Source organism: Eschrichtius robustus, chromosome 16, assembly GCF_028021215.1.
Source record: "Eschrichtius robustus isolate mEscRob2 chromosome 16, mEscRob2.pri, whole genome shotgun sequence".
Classification (NCBI taxonomy): Eukaryota; Metazoa; Chordata; class Mammalia; order Artiodactyla; family Eschrichtiidae; genus Eschrichtius; species Eschrichtius robustus.
This window is the reverse complement of record NC_090839.1, coordinates 70,093,217-70,110,125: the sequence shown is the minus strand read 5'-3', so window position 1 is coordinate 70,110,125 and position 16,909 is coordinate 70,093,217. Positions and strand designations below refer to the sequence as shown.

General features: G+C 48.4%; 1 protein-coding gene across 1 annotated transcript in view; it reads left to right on the top strand.

The window, feature by feature from the left end:
• The first annotated feature begins 612 nt into the window (after positions 1–612).
• Positions 613–16,909, top strand: part of GPR139 (G protein-coupled receptor 139) — a 37,566-nt gene continuing 21,269 nt past the window's right edge. The window contains exon 1 of the mRNA XM_068525098.1: positions 613–736. Within this exon, the coding sequence (XP_068381199.1) occupies positions 613–736 (124 nt within the window). The remainder of the gene's footprint in view (positions 737–16,909) is intronic.

The following is a 16,909-nucleotide window of genomic DNA, read 5'->3' as shown; positions in this document are numbered from 1 at the left end:
AAAGAAGTGGCTGGGGGGAAGGTCGAGAAAGGCCAACTGAGGACACGCTGGAGGAGTACGGAACCTTTGCGGGAGAAGCAGGTCCCACCCACGCCACGCCCCTCCCACGCGGGGGGTGGGGGGAGATGAGGGTAGTCTGTTCCCACCCAGACTTCCTCTGGGGTTCCCAGGTCTAACTCCATCTCTAATCCAGAAACTGAAGCCGAGAGAGGCAGCTGGGACCCCCTCCTCCCGAGCACCTCCCCCCCCCCCACCTCCACCGCGTCCAGGCATTGCTGATTGGCTGCGGGGAGCGGCGTCCCAGCCCCCCGGCTCCGAGGCGGGAGCCTAGAGGGTCGGAGGTGGGAGGTGCACAATCGGGCTCCCGGAGCCCCTCCCGAGTCCCTGCGCCCTGCGCCCTGCGCCCTGCGCCCTGCGGGAGGGCCGAGCCGGGACTCCAGGCGAGCAGGTGCGGAGGGAGCAGAGGGGACCACGGCCAAGGGTAGAAGCAAGTCCGGCAGGGAGAGGCGCTGCTGCCCCCGCTGCTGCCTCGGCGGCAGCCACCACCGAGCGGGCGTCCAGAGCAGGGCTGGCAGGCCGGGCGCAGAGCTGAGGCGAGCGGGGGGCGCGCTCATGGAGCACACGCACGCCCACCTCGTAGCCAACAGCTCGCTGTCCTGGTCCCCCGGCTCGGCCTGCGGCTTGGGCTTCCTGCCCGTGGTCTACTACAGCCTCTTGTTGTGCCTCGGTTTACCAGGTGAGGGGCGTGGGGGACAGGGAGGGAAGACGGGAGCCCCGATCGCGGGGTGACCCTGCCCGGGACCCCCAGGCCTAGCCACCGTCTCGGTGCGATCCCTGACGCCCCCTCTGAAAAAGTTTACGCCTTAAGGGCAACTGCGGACATTTCCAGACTGGGGGAAAGGAAGTTGCGGTGGCCTGGCGGGGACCGTGCGTGTGTGCGTCTCACGAGTGTACGCGGCGGGCGATGGGCAGGGTGTGAGTGCGATCGGTGTGAGTGCGCGGGATTCGAGCGTGTCTGTGTGTATTTGTGTGCGCGACTGAAGCGGTCGGCGTCCGGCAGGGGATCCGGGGGGCCTGTGCGTGTGACTCGACTGCAAGTCCGGACAGATGGTTTCGCGGAGGCCTCCCCTCTCCCGTCGCCCCCAGACTAGGGGCACCTCTGCCCCTCTGCCCCGCAGCGTGTCGCCGCCTGACCCGAGATGAAGCTGGAACCCCTGATCCTGGGCACTCTCTGGACCCGGGGGGCGCTGGGATGGAGCAAGGGATGAGCCCCCCTTGCCACCCTGAGGGACAGGGCAAGGGTGCAGAGGTACACGCGGGCTGCTGAGGCCACCACCGCAGGGGGTCACAGTCTCCTTGAGGACATGCCTCACCCCTGGGCTTTGCCTCCTGGTCCACCCACCCTAGGCAGCTCACAGCTGCTGCAGATGTCTGGCTGGTCCCACATCCTAGCCTCCTGTCCAAAGTATAGCTGAGACTTGTACTGAATTCCTGAAGAGAGCTGAGCTGTTGGGGAGGGGGTTACTGAGGGGGAAGGGGGGAGTTGGTGCTTGCCATGGTCGCCTGAGGGGGGGCGGGCTTCCTGAGGCTCCAGCTTGAGAGGGACCTTTCTTCCAGATAGTCCCTGAGACAGTCTCTGTGGCAGAAAGATTCCTAAAGGTCACTTCCAGGCAGATGGGAGAGAGGGACAGAAAGAAACAGGAAAAAAAAAAAAAAAAAAAAATCCAATCCTATGTAAAGCCTAGAATCGTATCATCATCAACCCCACTGTCTTTAGCATCCTGGGATCCTGGGAACTTGGGAGCTGGATTTCTGAGAGCCTTGTGAGATTTCCTTTCCAAAACATTCATCTTGGTAGTCAGGGCCCCTGCTAAGGTTGTTTAAATAAATCCTCCCTCCCAAATTTGGCAGGTTCAAGAAACCATAAGTTTGCTAAGGCTGAGCCTCTCCCCCAGTGAGTGATGGGAATTTTATTACTAACTAATCGCTCTGGCTGCCCTCGCAGAGAGGCTAGCCTGATTCACCCTGCTGGGGTGGTGGCATGTGTCCTGTAATTACCTAGAGCTAGAATTGATTTCGGCCCAGTTCCCACCTCCCCATGTTGGCCCTCCTGAGCCTCTCCAGATCTCTCCTTTGGGGAGTGTTTTTGAGAAGGTTGGTTATTTGCTGAACAGGAGAAGTGACAGGGCCCCTTTCTGACTCCTACCCCTCACCCCCCCCATCTCCTCTTTGGACTCAAGAGTAACTACTCTCTCAGGCTTTTCTTCTGAAAACCCCTTAAGGGACAGAACCGTAAAGACGAGGAGAGGCTCTAAGGGTCCAGAGCAGGGAAATGAGGATGGGGAGAATGAGGGAAAGCTCAGACCTTCAGACACCTCAAGGTGGGAGTCAAGGTACCACACACCTTTACAGCTTAACTCCTATGCCAGCTAGGACCTTCCTGACCCATTGACATTGGCACCTATTATATGCCAGGCACGTGCTCTTCAAGGCTGAGGCCAGGGCTTAGAGACTTAAAAGAGTGGGGGATTGTGATTAGAACTTGAAGGGCATTGATGTGTTCATACATTCAGAGTTATGACCACCTACTGTGTGCCAAGGGCTAAGGAGGTGTAAAAAAGGGACTCAGAGACCCCTAAGATGCAGTCTCTGAGGTCAGGGAGCTCATAAGTGGAGCTTGTGATGGATGCAGAAGGACCAAACATTCTGGAGAAAATCGATTGGAGAAGCCAGGCTTGCAGGAAGATCATGGGCTTTGTTAATGGCTTGCAAGGTGGTTCAAAAGTGAAATCCTTAAGTCATTCTCTCAAAACTGTAAGGGCAGACAAGTATGTCCTAGTGACTAAGAATGCAGACTGTAGAATGAAGCAGAGCTGGGTATTAATCTGTGAACCTTTCATGTCTCTGTGCCTCAGTTTCCACATCTGTAAAATGGGCATTATGAGAGTACCTACCCCTGAAATTGTGGTGAGAAGTAAAGATGTGGATGGAGGCGAGGGTGCAAGTGAAGCGCACAGCTCAGTGCCTGACACACCACACATCGATTGCTGCTGTGCTGCTGCAGTTGTGGTTACCATGAAGCTGCCTTGGTTATAAGGAGGAGGGGGGTTGCTCAGCCCTGCCTGAGCCAGAGAAGGGACTGGGAAGCATGCTGAGAAGAGCACTCAGCTCAGTGCGGTGCTTCTGGCTGAGCTCACTACAGTATTCCCCGCCCTGCCCCTAGCCCCAGCAATTCGCAAACCCTTGCTGCCTGGCCTCCGACTGGGAGGCTCAGCTATGCTGGGTGCGAAGTAACAGACCGCAGGGCTTGGTAATATTGTTGAAAACTGAGATTTTTAATTGAGTCACTTTTCCTGGCAGTGGACTCTCCCCAATTCCAAATTCTCGCCGTGGTGGTTGGAGACTGAAGGAGCGATGGGGAATGGCTGTTTGGCAACAGGGGAGCTAGTAACTAGGGGAAAGCGGGGCTGTTTCTTAGCACTTTCAGCCTCTAGATTGAAAGGAAGAGCTTGGGAAAGGCCATGTGGTCCAATCCCCTGCCTCTAGGAATTACCCCAGACGGTCCAATTTAACTGGTCTGGTGTGGGATCCAGAGGGTTCTAATGTGAAGTATAGGCAAAGCTCTGCCACTTAAGAATTCTTATTCTCTGTACCACAGTCTTCCCTACCTATAAAATGGTGGTAACCGTAGCGCACAGGCAGTGTATATTAAATAAGATAACCTATGTTAAAATGGCTTAGCATAGGGCCTGGACCGTGGACAGCACTATTACTCCGTGCTTTCTCCACACTGGATCTTTTCCCGTATTAAATGCTTATATTATTGCAGTGAATCCCCACCACATCCCTGTGACCTGTACATGCCCTGAACACATTTTACAGAAGAGCAAACTGAGATTCAGAGAAGTGGAGCATCTCATCTACAGTCACACGGTCCAGCCAGCGTGCAAACACCTGCTCTTTCCATTGCATCCAGTGCCTTCATTACTGCCTTCATGACTACCAGTTCTTTTAACTAACTTCAGTTCTTCGTGCTGTGGGCTCACTGGAGAAAATTGGTGTCCCAGCTGTTCCTATAACTCCACCTCTTTCCTCCTCCATTTTAAATAAGCAAAATGTTTCCAACTTTTCAAAACACATACAATAAGCCAACAAGGTAGAGTTGGGGACACTGATTGGGCCAGCTGGGACAAGACAGTGCAAAGCAAAAGGCAGTGCAAGAGGAAAAGATGAGCCTGAATGCCTGGGGGAAGAGAGTGGGAGGGAGGACGGGTGAGCCCACCTGATAAGGAAGGAGTAGTGGAAAATTAAACTGAGATTGGAAAGATATTTTTAAAATTTTACCTTCTAAAAGGCACAATGGATGTTAAGGGAGACAAAGTGAAGAAGATGGAGCCTGAAACTGCATGCCACCCAGCAGAAGGGAGCATTTCCACAACTGCCTGCCTGCCTCTGAGGGCTGGTGCGGGATGAAAGGAGATGATGATTCTGTAGCCTGGCAGGCAGTAAGTGCTTTGACATGTGCTAATTACTGTTGCTGTTAACCGCAGGTGGAAGAACCGTGGCTGCTAAGCTGGGCTGAGCCCTCCAGATGTGTTCTCTTTCGCCTGTAAAATCTTTAGAGAAAATGTAGTAAACAGATTAAGAGTACAAAGTCTGGAGCTGGACTTCTGGAGTTTGAGTCTTGGCTTTACTACTTATAAGCTGTGTGACTTTAGGCAAGTGGCTTTAACTCCTCTGTGCCTCAGTTTCCCCACCTATAAAGTGGGGATGATGATAATAATGGTACATGCTCCATAGGGTTCCTGTAAGTATTAAATAAGTTAAGCACGTAACACAATGCCTGGCACGCAGTAAGCACTCTATAAGTCATTCTTTCATCATTTAAAAATTAGGGAAAATTCCCTACTTGCTTTATGACATCAGCTTTACCCTAATATCAAAACCAGGCAAAGACATTACAAGAAAACTACCAACCAATAGTCCTCATGAACATAGTCATAAAAATCCTCAACAAAATATTAGCAAATCTAATCCAGCAATATATAAGAAGGATAATATGTAAGACCAAATTGGGTTTATCCCAGGAATGCAAGGCTAGTTCAACAATTAAAAATCATTCACCATAGTAACAATGTGATTCACCATATTAACTAAAAAAGAAAATCCATATAATCATTTTAACAGATGCAGAAAAGTATTTGACAAAATTCAACGTCCATCCATTTGATAAAACCTTATCAAGCTAGGAACAGGGAGAGGACTTCTTTAACCTGATAGAGGATATCTATAAATAACCTACAGCTAGCATCACATTTAATGATGAAAGTTGGAATGCTTTCCCCTTAAGATCTGAAACAAGGCAAGGATGTTCTCATCACTCCTATTCAGCATCGTACTGGAAGTTTTAGCCAGTACAATACGGCAAGAAAAAGGAAAAAAAAAACAGGTATACAGGAAGGAAGAAATTAAATTGTTTCTATTCACAGATGATATAATTACCTTCATAGAAAATCACAAAGACTCCACAATAAAAGTTCCTATGAACAAAATGAGTTCAGCATGTTTGCACACTGTTAATATGCAAAAACTCTATTGTATTTCTACATATTAACAATGAACAATTTGAAATTAAAAATTGGGATTTAAAAAAAAATAGATTTCCAGGTTCCCTTAAAAAATCAGAACTGAAAACATTAGGCTCATGTTCCCAGAAAGTAGCAATTGGCTAGAGCTGAGTAATAGGCTGTTTTTCCTATGCAGCTGTGTGTGTGTGTATGTGTGTGTGTGTGTACATACACACACATTAAATAGGTAATAACATTCATATTATTTGAAAACCCAAAAGTATAAAAAAGGCACACATTGCAAAGTCTGCCTCCCATTCCTTTCCCCTGCTCCCCAGTTCCCAAATCCACCCCGTCACCACCACCACCACCACACAAGTAACCACTGCATTAGTATCTTAGTTTCCTATTTATTCTTTCAGAGTTTTAAAGTATATATACAAGCAAATATGAATAGAGGATTTCAACTCTCCCTTTTTTTTTCCTGTCTCCAAAATGAGCACATTATTCACACCATCTTATATCTTGCTGTTTTTTCACTTAATATATCACCCAGAACAGTATATATAATGCTTTTTCATTCTTTAATGAAGCTGCATAGTATTCCATTGTATATTTGTACCATAACTTAGTGGTTGTCCCCTCAAAAGCACACATGCACCCCAGTTCGAAACACTCCCTACATGGTGCACCTAATTCTCCTCTAAAACCTGTCTGGCCCCTCTTAATGCGCATTTGGCCTTAGGATCCTTGTTATAACAGTGGGAGAAAGAGCACTACATGAGGAGCCCCGAATTCCAGGACTGGTTCTGGTAATAACTCACTGTGAGATCTTGGCCAAGTCATTCTTGATGGGTCTGTCAAAGGCCCAGGAAAGCTGGGCTCTGCTTGTGTTACTCAGTTGGAGACATGGCCCATAGATGGAACATAAGTACAGACCAATGAAGTATCTATGCTGGAGGCTGCCTGGGCTGGCCTTGGGTTGGGGTCCAGAATAGTAGCTTTGTAATCCTTGTCTCCGACTAAGAGTTCAATAAATGTTATTAAACTTCTGTGCCCTGCATTGTTTTGTGGCAATTTGAAATAAAACATGCAAAGGCTTCTTTTGTTTTTTTTCATTTTTTTTTATTATTTATTTATTTATTTTTGGCTGCGTTGGGTCTTTGTTGCTGTGCGCAGGCTTCTCATTGCAGTGGCTTCTTTTCTTGCAGGGCACAGGCTCTAGGCGTGCGGGCTTCAGTAGTTGTGGCACACGGGCTCAGTAGTTGTGGCTCGCAGGCTCTAGAGCACAGGCTCAGTAGTCGTGACGCACAGGCTTAGTTGCTCTGCAGCATGTGGGATCTTCCTGGACCAGGGCTCAAACCCGTGTCCGCTGCATTGGCAGGCAGATTCTTAACCACTGAGCCACCAGGGAAGTCCACAAAGGTTTCTCATAGTCCGTCGCACATTGTAGAAGCTCAACAAATAGTAGTTCACATTGTTTTTATTGCCTAACATGTCAATGTGTTCAAGCCCTGAAGCCACACACTGCTATATACATAGGTCTTTTCCATAAATGCACAATTCCACTCCAAGTGTACCCACCAGATATGAAACTCCATGTCCTGGCAAACTAGGAGAGAATGATCCAATGGATTAAGCAATCAATGCCATCATAAGCCTAGGGAATTTGTACCCCTAAGAGAACTGCCTGTGGTTCAGTGAAACCTCCAGAAATAATATCAGTCCAGAACACGAAATGGTCTTCAGCTAAAGCCAGTGAAGAGAATGACAAGCACCACCAGCAAGATCACCCTATCTGCTGCAGCCGGGATCGTGAACAGAAGTCGAGCAGGGAGGTGAACGCAGATCCTGCCACTGAACCTCCATGCAGATCTGAAATATGTGGGCGATGTTTATAGGGGAAGCAGCCCTGCAATGCTAGGGGTGGGGGAGGGCAGGTGTCTTGAATTCAGATACCTGCATGGGGCAGTCAGAGAGTATAAATGAACAAAATGGGCCAGTTTTAAGAACTGCTTCACTTATCCATAGAATTGTGCTTCCTTGCTGTTTTTCTGAAAATACGTGGCTCTTTCGGTCTCTCATTTTCTCTCAATGATAGAGACGTATGTACCAAAAACACTGCCCTTTCCTCTTAATAATTGCTAGCACTTATGTAGCACTCATTATGTGCTAGAGATTCTTCAAAGCACTTCACATACATTAGCTTATTTAATTCTCACGACGACCCTTTGAGGCGTGGATAAATATTATGCCCATTTTCCAGATGAGAACACTGAGACACTTACCCAAGGTCACATAGCTGGAAAACGACAGAGCAATATTCAGTACTGCTGTCCAGCTTTATTATAAGAAAATGGCAGCACACGTGTAATGACAGCTGACAACTGACAGGCTGGGTTGAGAGGTGGGGGTGATAGACAATAGGGAGGAGGGGGACCTGGGGGAGTTAGAAAGTGCTGCCACCACTCAGCTTTCCAGCCAATGGTCCAGTGTTGCCAAATTGTTCCAAAAACTCTAGAAATCCAGATTTTTATTTGAAATGTCCCAGTGTTTAAATGTTGGCAACTAACTCACAAATTTTAAAAACACCATGTGAGCCAGCATCGCCAGAGCCAAATCAAACATGTCTGCAGGCTTGATACGGCCCACCAGGCTGCCAATTCACAAACTCCAGAGTGGGCACATCTTCAAGAAGCGCCAAGAAACACCAAGGGGGTAACAGTGAGTGGAGAATAAAAGCAAGAAGCTAGAAGGAGGAGCAAGAAATAATAGAGATGGAGACCCAAAGAAAATGTGGGTAAATCAGAAAAGCATGCCAACTCAGAAAACCAGGGACGTGGCATAAACTGGAAGGAAAAGCTCCAAGAAGTACCGCACATTTCATGTTGAGAATGTTTTGAAACACAAACCTACCATTTGGGGGGATGGGAATTGCCCTGAGAACCTGACAGCGTGGGCTCAGTGGTCCTCACACCTGGATTCAAGTTCTAACTTTGTGGCTTCTGTTGGTGGGGCTCTGGCAGGTTGCTCAAATCTCTCTGAGCCTCCACGTTTCCGCCTGCAGAATGAGTGGAACAGTGCCTTTCTCATAGGGTTTATGCTATGGACAAAATGAGACAGTTCACGGCTAGCCAGGGCCCAGGGCCCGCCACTCCATGGCTGCTGGTATTTGGTGAGTCCAAACACTTCCGTTTCACAAAATGAGGAAACTGAGGCCTCACCCAGGGTCACAGAGCTGGGAATGACAGAGTCTGAACCAGAACTTAGTTTTTCCAAGTCTCGCTTAGTTCACTTTTTACAAGATCACATGCTAGTGGTCTCTGAAGAGGAAGCAAAGTGATAAGAGTAAAGGAGCAAAAGGCCACAGAATTTCAGAGTTCAGAGTGATCATCTAGATTTGGGAGGTCCGTTGATGTTTTATGTGGGATTATTTTAGGTGGTACAAGGCTGCAACATTAAATCCCTTTTCAATTTTCTTAATCCTTCTGATTCCATCAAAAGGAGAGTCTCAGCTAGGTGCCAGTGTGTCTTTAACACCTTTACATATGTGCTAAATCTCCCTTTTTAACAGACACAGAGCAGACCTAGGGCTTGGCACCTCAGCAGGCAGCAGTATCTAGCTAGACTTTAATGTCACTCCTGTATTGTCATTGTATTTATTTTTAAGGCTACCTTCTGTTTACAACAGGGAGGTGGGTTTGTCATCCACGATTGTCATATGTCCATGCTGTCCACTGTAGCCACCACCAGCCACATGTGGCTGTTGAGCACTTGACATTTATTTATTTATTTATAAAATTTTTTATTTATCTATTTATTTATTTTCGGCTGCATTGGGTCTTCGTTGCTGCAAGCGGGCCTTCTCTAGTTGCGGCGAGCGGGGGCTACTCTTCGTTGCGGTGCATGGGCTTCTCGTTGCGGTGGCTTCTCTTGTTGCAGAGCACAGGCTCTAGGCATGTGGCCTTCAGCAGTTGTGGCACGTGGGCTTCAGTAGTTGTGGCTCGCGGGCTCTAGAGCACAGGCTCAGTAGTTGTGGCGCACGGGCTTAGCTGCTCCGCGACATGTGGGATCTTCCAGGACCAGGGCTCGAACCCGTGTGCCCTGCATTGGCAGGTGGATTCTTAACCACTGCGCCACCAGGGAAGTCCTGCAGTACAACCTGCAGAACTGAGATTTTTATTTCATTTCATTTTAATTAATTTACAATTAAAATCTGATACTTTACTCAATTATTAGAAAATAACTGTGTGCTTGGAACAACTTGAGTATGTGAGTCTACTCTTTCAACTGTACATTTTATGACCTCTAAACAGAGATCAAGGATTTCCAGTGAAAATTTAGCATCCATAGGGAGACGTGCTGGCAGTGTAAAATACACAGCAGACTTTGGACATTTAGTATGAGAAAAAGTTAAATATCTGGGTAATTTATAGTGATTACATTTTGGATGAACATGGTTAAATAAAATATATTGTTAAAATTAATGTCAGAACTTCCCTGGTGGTCCAATGGTAAAGAATCTGCCTTCCAATGCAGGGGACGCGGGTTCAATCCCTGGTTGGGGAACTAAGATCCCATGTGCCGCGGGGCAACTAAGCCCGTGCACCACAACTACTGAGCCCTTGCACCTCAACTAGGGAGCCTGCATGCTGCAAATTACAGAGCCCACTCCCTGTGGAGCCAGTGTGCCACAACTAGAGAGAGAAAAACCCACATGCCACAATTAGAGAGATGCCCACACGCCGCAACAAAAAATAAATAAATAAAAATAAAATTAATTTCACCTGTTTCTTATTTTTTTAAATGAGGCTGCTAGAAAATTGAAAGTGCATATGTAGTTCATATTACATGTATATTGGAGAGTAGTATTACATAAAATATAAATTCAAGGAAAAAAAGGCAAATCACTTTAAAACAAGATGTTAAGTAAGTGACAGTACAGGGGACATAAGAACATGGCAAAAGTCACAACACTGGTGGGCCAATTACTAAAATCTGGGGAACACTGATCTAGTACAATGCTCTTGATGAAAAAACTGAGGCCCAGAGAGGGCAAGGAAGTTCCCCCAAGGCTTCAGAGCTAATTAGGGGTGACCTTGACCCCAAACCTTCCAGATTCCAAATCAAGTGAGCTTTGGCCATTGCAGGGGGGATAATCCTGCCATCTCTACCCCCACCAAGGGAAACGTAAGGAAGGTAGGGTCAGGGTGTGGGGAGGAGGTGGCTACCCTGGGCCCCGGTGGGTTTCAAAGGGAAGGAACTTCTCTGTACGGACGACCCAGGAGCTTGGTCTTCCTATCAAGTGGAAGCAGAATGACTGGGGCTTCTCTTGAGGAAAGGCATGACCAGCTGAACTACACTGAGGGGAAGCTAGGGCTTTTAACCCAAAGGTATGTTTTCATTTTGCCCCATGACGAAGAAGGATGAGATGAGAAACCAGAGAGCACAAAATTCAATCCAGAGAGCATCTGCATTCAGTGATTCACTTATCCACCCATCTGTCCATCCATCCATCCATCTGACCATGTGCCCGGCAGCGCCAAGTACCAGGCACTGTACTAGGCACATGGCAAACCAAAAAAGACCCCTGCCTTGCCTTTGTGCACATGTGCACACAACTACACACACACACCACACACACACACACACAACCACACACACAGATGGGGAAGACCAGCATGATCAGAGACCCGAATAAATGTAAACAGTCACCTGTGAAAAGATCACGAAGGAGAGAGAGGCACATGGAGAGCTCTTTATGGGGGCCTGCCCAAATGGGGAGCCCAAGGATGGGGACCCTCGAGGGGAAGAGCTGAAAAGTGAGGCTGAGGAAGGGAAGGATGGAAGGATGAGGGCGACGGGAGCGGGCTGTGCAGCCACCTGTGGCAGGAGGGGAGCTGGTGCCCGCACAGCGGGACAGAGTCTGGGGGCCAAAAGGTGGCTGAGGTGGGGGAAGAACGTGGTGTGAGATGAGAGCCAAGGGGAACAGGAAGCCAGAGCTTCATAAAAACCATGCACGTTGACCCTGAGCTGGGACAGCACGCTCTGCAGTGTGAGGACTGACGAGTCCACCAGCGACTCCTTTCCTTGCCCACCGCTTGCCATCGATAGAGCTCAGGGAATTGCTTTTCTGCCACAGACATTTCTTATCATTTTCAGCTAAGTGCAGAGCAAACTATCAGCCACATCACTTCAACTGGGGCCTCTAGACACACACAGATACACAGAGATGCGCATACACAGACACGCACACACAAACACACGGACATACAGACAGACACACACACACACAGAGACAGGCACACAAATACCACACAGACACACACTCCACAGTCCAAGTCATAGAATGGCCAGCGATTCTGTTCTGGCTGCAACCCTTGCTTTTAGCATTCCTGGCCTCACCCCACGGTTCAGCTCCACAGAACCACTGACAAGAACCACCATCTGCCTCTTGAAAGAAAAGCACCGGCTTCCCTGGAAGGTGGTAGAACAGAGCAGTGACTGCAGAGGGAACTCGAGCCAGTGGGGCCAGTTTTTGAGAAGGGTGGGGATGGATGTTCCCTAAAGGAATCACACGACCCACGCTCCTGACCTTCACAGAGCGTGGCTCCTGCACATGTCCGCCCTCCACACCCAGGACCCTTCCAGAACTCCACTGCTCCTGGCCAGAGGCATCAGGGAAGTAACACTGGTTTAGGAATTAAGTTCCGCTTTGCTAGCTGTAAGGTCTTGAGCAGGTAATTTGCCCTTCTTCAAGCCTCAGTCTCCCACTGAGCATATGTATGTGGAGGCCCTTTCACGTGCCAGGATCCCTTGTCACTGGAGGAAAAGCAGAGGGGCGAGCAGTCAGCAAGTAAACCATGCATCCACAAAGTCCTGTTAGCTAGTGATGCACGCTACGGGGATGAGAAGACGTGGTAGAGAGATGGGGGGCAGGCAAGTGCTCTCCAGAGAGCTGATGTCTGAGTGGAGATCGGAATGATGGGAAGGTGGGAGTGGCAGCGGGGAAGGAAGGGCGTGCGGGCCGAGGGACCAGGAGGGTGAAAGCCGGGAGGGGGACGGCACGCAGCCTGGGGGCTGGGATGTGACGAGCGAGAGGTGGGGACGAGGGAGTCACCGGCTGGATGCTGTGGGTCCTTCGGTCCAGCGAGGAGCTTGGCTTTTACTCTAAGTGTTGCAAGACACACTAAGCAGGTGACATGACCTAATGTGAGGTTTTCCAAGGCCTGTCTAGCTGCTGTGAGAAGAATCGAGGGAAGGTGGTGCGAGGGGAACAGGGAGAAGCTGGGGAGGCGGCTGCCGTGGGAAGGGATGTGAAGGGTTTGGGCGCCGGCACAGGGCAGGGCACGCGGTGGGAGTGCGGGTCAAGGGTCACGTTCACAGCCCTCACATCCCACTCCTGCCCTCTCCACCATCTCCTCCGTCTCCAAGTAAAACAGAGGCAGCCAAAAGAAGTGAGCCAACTAATGATGTTCTGGGACATGTGCCGGCCCCGGGGCCGCGGGGGGTGCCCGCGTTGGGAGGGCCATGGTCTCGGTCATGGCCATGGGCAAGTCCCGCTGATGACCCAGCTGTCAGCTGCAAGAGTCCTGATCAGAGAGGAAGCAAGTGCCTGGGTGAGAAGAATAGGGTCACCTTCAGCTCTGTCACTTGCAAATGAACGGGAGCGAGTTGTGGCCAGTTGTGGCAGAGGGACATTGCCACTGTGACTGCATTCAGTTCTGAGGACCAGGGTCCAGCAGGAGGAAGGGAGTAATGTCCCCAAGACTGAGGTGGAGACACTGAGGACATCTTGACAATGGGCAGAGAGAGCTCGTGGAAGAGGGAAGAAAAGGCTGATCGCCTCTTGGATCTTCTCGGAATAGACCTTCTGGCCAGAAGAGGTGGGCTCTGAGAAATGAGAGGACTTTTTTTTCTTTATCACTGTCAACACTAAATGCTGGTCAGATGCTTGCTGGTGAACACCCTTCTCAAGCCCCTCATTCACTTTCCAAAGAGGCCTGGACGGGGGGGTCACAGTCTCTGACAGCTGCCTGGAAACTCAGACCTTTCAGAATGTGAGAGAAGCCTGTTCAAGGTTTTCTTAAAATGCAGCACCTGCCCTATTAACATTCAGAGACAAGCTCATAACACTTCAGATTTCTCATGACTCTTGAGAAATTTTAAAGTCTGGCAAAACTGAGCTCTCCCTGACTGTCATCAGGTGCCCAGAAACAGGCAGCTCTGGTCACTTTACATGAAGCTGGTGCCATCATTCACCTCAGCCCCACTCATTCCCTCTCATGCCCAACACAAAGAGTTTTTTCTTCTATCTGGCCTGCTTCTTTCACTTATGTCTCCTGCCTTGCCCCTCTAGGATTTGGAATTTTCTGTGTTAATGCCTTTCCTCAAATTTAACTATGTATACAATACACACACATGCCATATCCATTTACACCATCACACTTTCGGCCTCACAGCCACTTTCCAACCACTCTAAATGCTTTACTGCAAGAAGGGAAGTTGGTAAGACCTGGATTTGAGATCCACTGGACTTTCTAGGTGTGTGTAGTTAATTTCTCTGAGCCTCTATTTCCATATCTATAACATAAGGCTAAGAGTACCCACCTTGCTGAGAATACATGAGACGATGTACATCATGGGCCTGGCACGTAGCGGGTGCTTGGGGCCAAAAAACCAAAACACAAACCAGAAGCAATGCGATATTGTAACAAATTCAATAAAGACTTTTACAATGTGGTCCACATCAAAAAAAAACAAAAAACAAAACAGGAGAGACTGACAAGGATTTCCCATCTGATCCCCACTTGTTCTCTTAGGCTGCATAAAGGATTGGGCTCCGTTTCATGAGGCCCTGCTTTGTGCCGAAGGTTATAGGGGATAACGATGTGGGAAAAGACAAAGATGATGGCGAAATGGTCCCTTAAAGCACTCACACTCTAGTTAGGTAGGAAGGCAAATCAATAATCATAATACAATGTGACACATTCTATAACAGAAGTGAGGGTGAGGCATTTAAATTCCTGTGGGGACTCAAACTTATCTCTGCCTGGGAGCCTCAAAAAGATATTGAGTCAGGCGATGTGCCCTTGACAGTAGGCACAGAGTCTGAGTCCTCTCTTTGACTCCAATGCCCTCTGGCATTGGCACATGGCACGTGGTAAGAGGCTTGTTAAGTATTGGATGGGTGGATGGATGGATGGATGGATGGATGGACGGATGGATGGATGAACAGATGACTGCCTTCTTAATTCGATAAGTGTAATTTCCTTACTAATCTTGAAGAGACTGAAGAAAACATCTTGACTATACCCACCATCATCATCATCATCATCATCATCACCACCACTACCATTTATTGAGCACTTACTCTGAGACAAACACTAGATCAAACGTTTTCTCCACGATGCCTCATTTAATCCTCACAGCAGTGGCTGTGAGCTTGGAAATTCTACGCTCACTTGGCAGATGGGGAAACTGAGGCTCTGAGAAGTAAAGTGAGCTGCCCAAGAGAATTCAGCCACTGAGCAGCAGAGCTGAGCTGTGACAAGCCTGTGCACCCCTGCTGGTGCCTGTGCTGCCGCTGGGCCTGCAGTGGACATTGGTATTCAGAGCATCGGAGAAGACAAATGCTGTGTCTACAGACCTCTGCCTCGGTTCACCTTTCCAGCCTGGTCTTTGCAGGCATTTTGAGGGACTATGTCTTCCTTCGTGATCAAGGACTCTCCCGGCGTCCGCATTGCCCTTTCCCCAAGCAGATGGTTTAATTACTTGAAATTATTTTTAAGCAAGGACAGGAAGGTGAATTCCCTGTCCACCCCACACCTAACCTACAAAAAGGAAATTGAGTTGCTTCTTTTTTTTTCAAGTGGCACATTGTGATGAAACAACTCCCTGGAAAACTCTGCCATCTTCCAGAGCCTTCCAAGGTCTCCTTTATCAGCCAGAAGTGGACTCAATTCAATCAAGTGCTCAGAATTCCAAATCTAGTCCATGGGGTAAATGTTTATTGACCATCTATTATGTGCCAGGCTCTGTTTCTAATGCTTAAAAAGAGTCATCAGTAATAGCCATTAATGTCAATATAGTGTTGGCCAATATGCAAAGTGAATTAAAGTTTACAAAGGGCTTTCTCGTCCATTATGAAACTGAAGTTAGGAGGAGTCAAATAGCTTTCCCAAGTTACTCCTAGTAAGCAGGCCTGAAAAACCAAAGCTACATCCTTGGACCTCAAACCAAGGGTTCCTTGTTTCACTAAATATACAAAGCTGTTAAAGATAGGAATGAGTCCCCACAACCGGAGCCACCCCACTGAATCCTGCTAGGACTTTCCAGTATTCATTCGTTTGAGAACTGAGTGCTTCCTACAGGTGCCACAAATAGATCTGGGATCCTGCCCTCAGGGAGAGCACAGTCTAGTTGGAGAGATGAAAAAGCAGATACCTCCATGTGAAGCTTGGAGTGTGATATACTAGAAGGGAGCCTGTGTACCATGGGACAGAGAGGAAGGCATCAACCCCCATCCTGGGGTGGGGGCAGTGCTGGGGATGGGGTGTGGCTATCGGGGCAGATATTTGCCCCTGCTCTCTGGAACTCGCCTTCCTCCCTTCTGGGATGGACATGCTATGTGTGCTCTGACCACAAGTCTTATCTTCATCACACACACACGCTGAGCACCTCCTTCAGTATCAGAACCATTGCCAAGGACTGGGGACCAGAAAGAAGAATGAACTTTGCCCAAGCTTTCAAGACATACACAGTCCAGTAGGCAAAACAAGTAAATTGAAAATGATTAGGCCACTTTTTGGCCACTTTTTGCCTTTTAAAATGTCCATTTTATATGGTTCTACCTATTAGCCTATAATGTAATAACTTGCTGTACTGTAGAAAAACTCAGGATGATGTGAAAGCCCCACATCCTCAGCCAAATAAGGCACACTTCCTCCTCCTCCACCCACCTGCGGCAGTATCCGTGGCTGAAGCTTAGAGAGCACGACTGCTGAAGCCTTGATGGTAGAATCATAATGGACATTAATTGAGTGCCTGCTACCTATTGGGCACTGTTTCAAGCACTTTCCATGAATTAACTAATTTAATCCTGATAACCCCACGAAGTAAATTCTATTATTACCCCATTTTACAGGTAAGGAAACTGAGGCACATGGTAAGTTGTTAAGTGGCTCAAGGTCATGCAGTTAATGCTATGGCAAAGACAGGTTTCTGACCCAGACACTGGGAGCCAGAGCCTGTGCACTCCTTGTTAGCTGCAGCAAGGGATGGAGATTTCCATAGCGCTTTCCATCAGTTTTGTGAGAGACTTAGGGAGATTTCAGGCACAA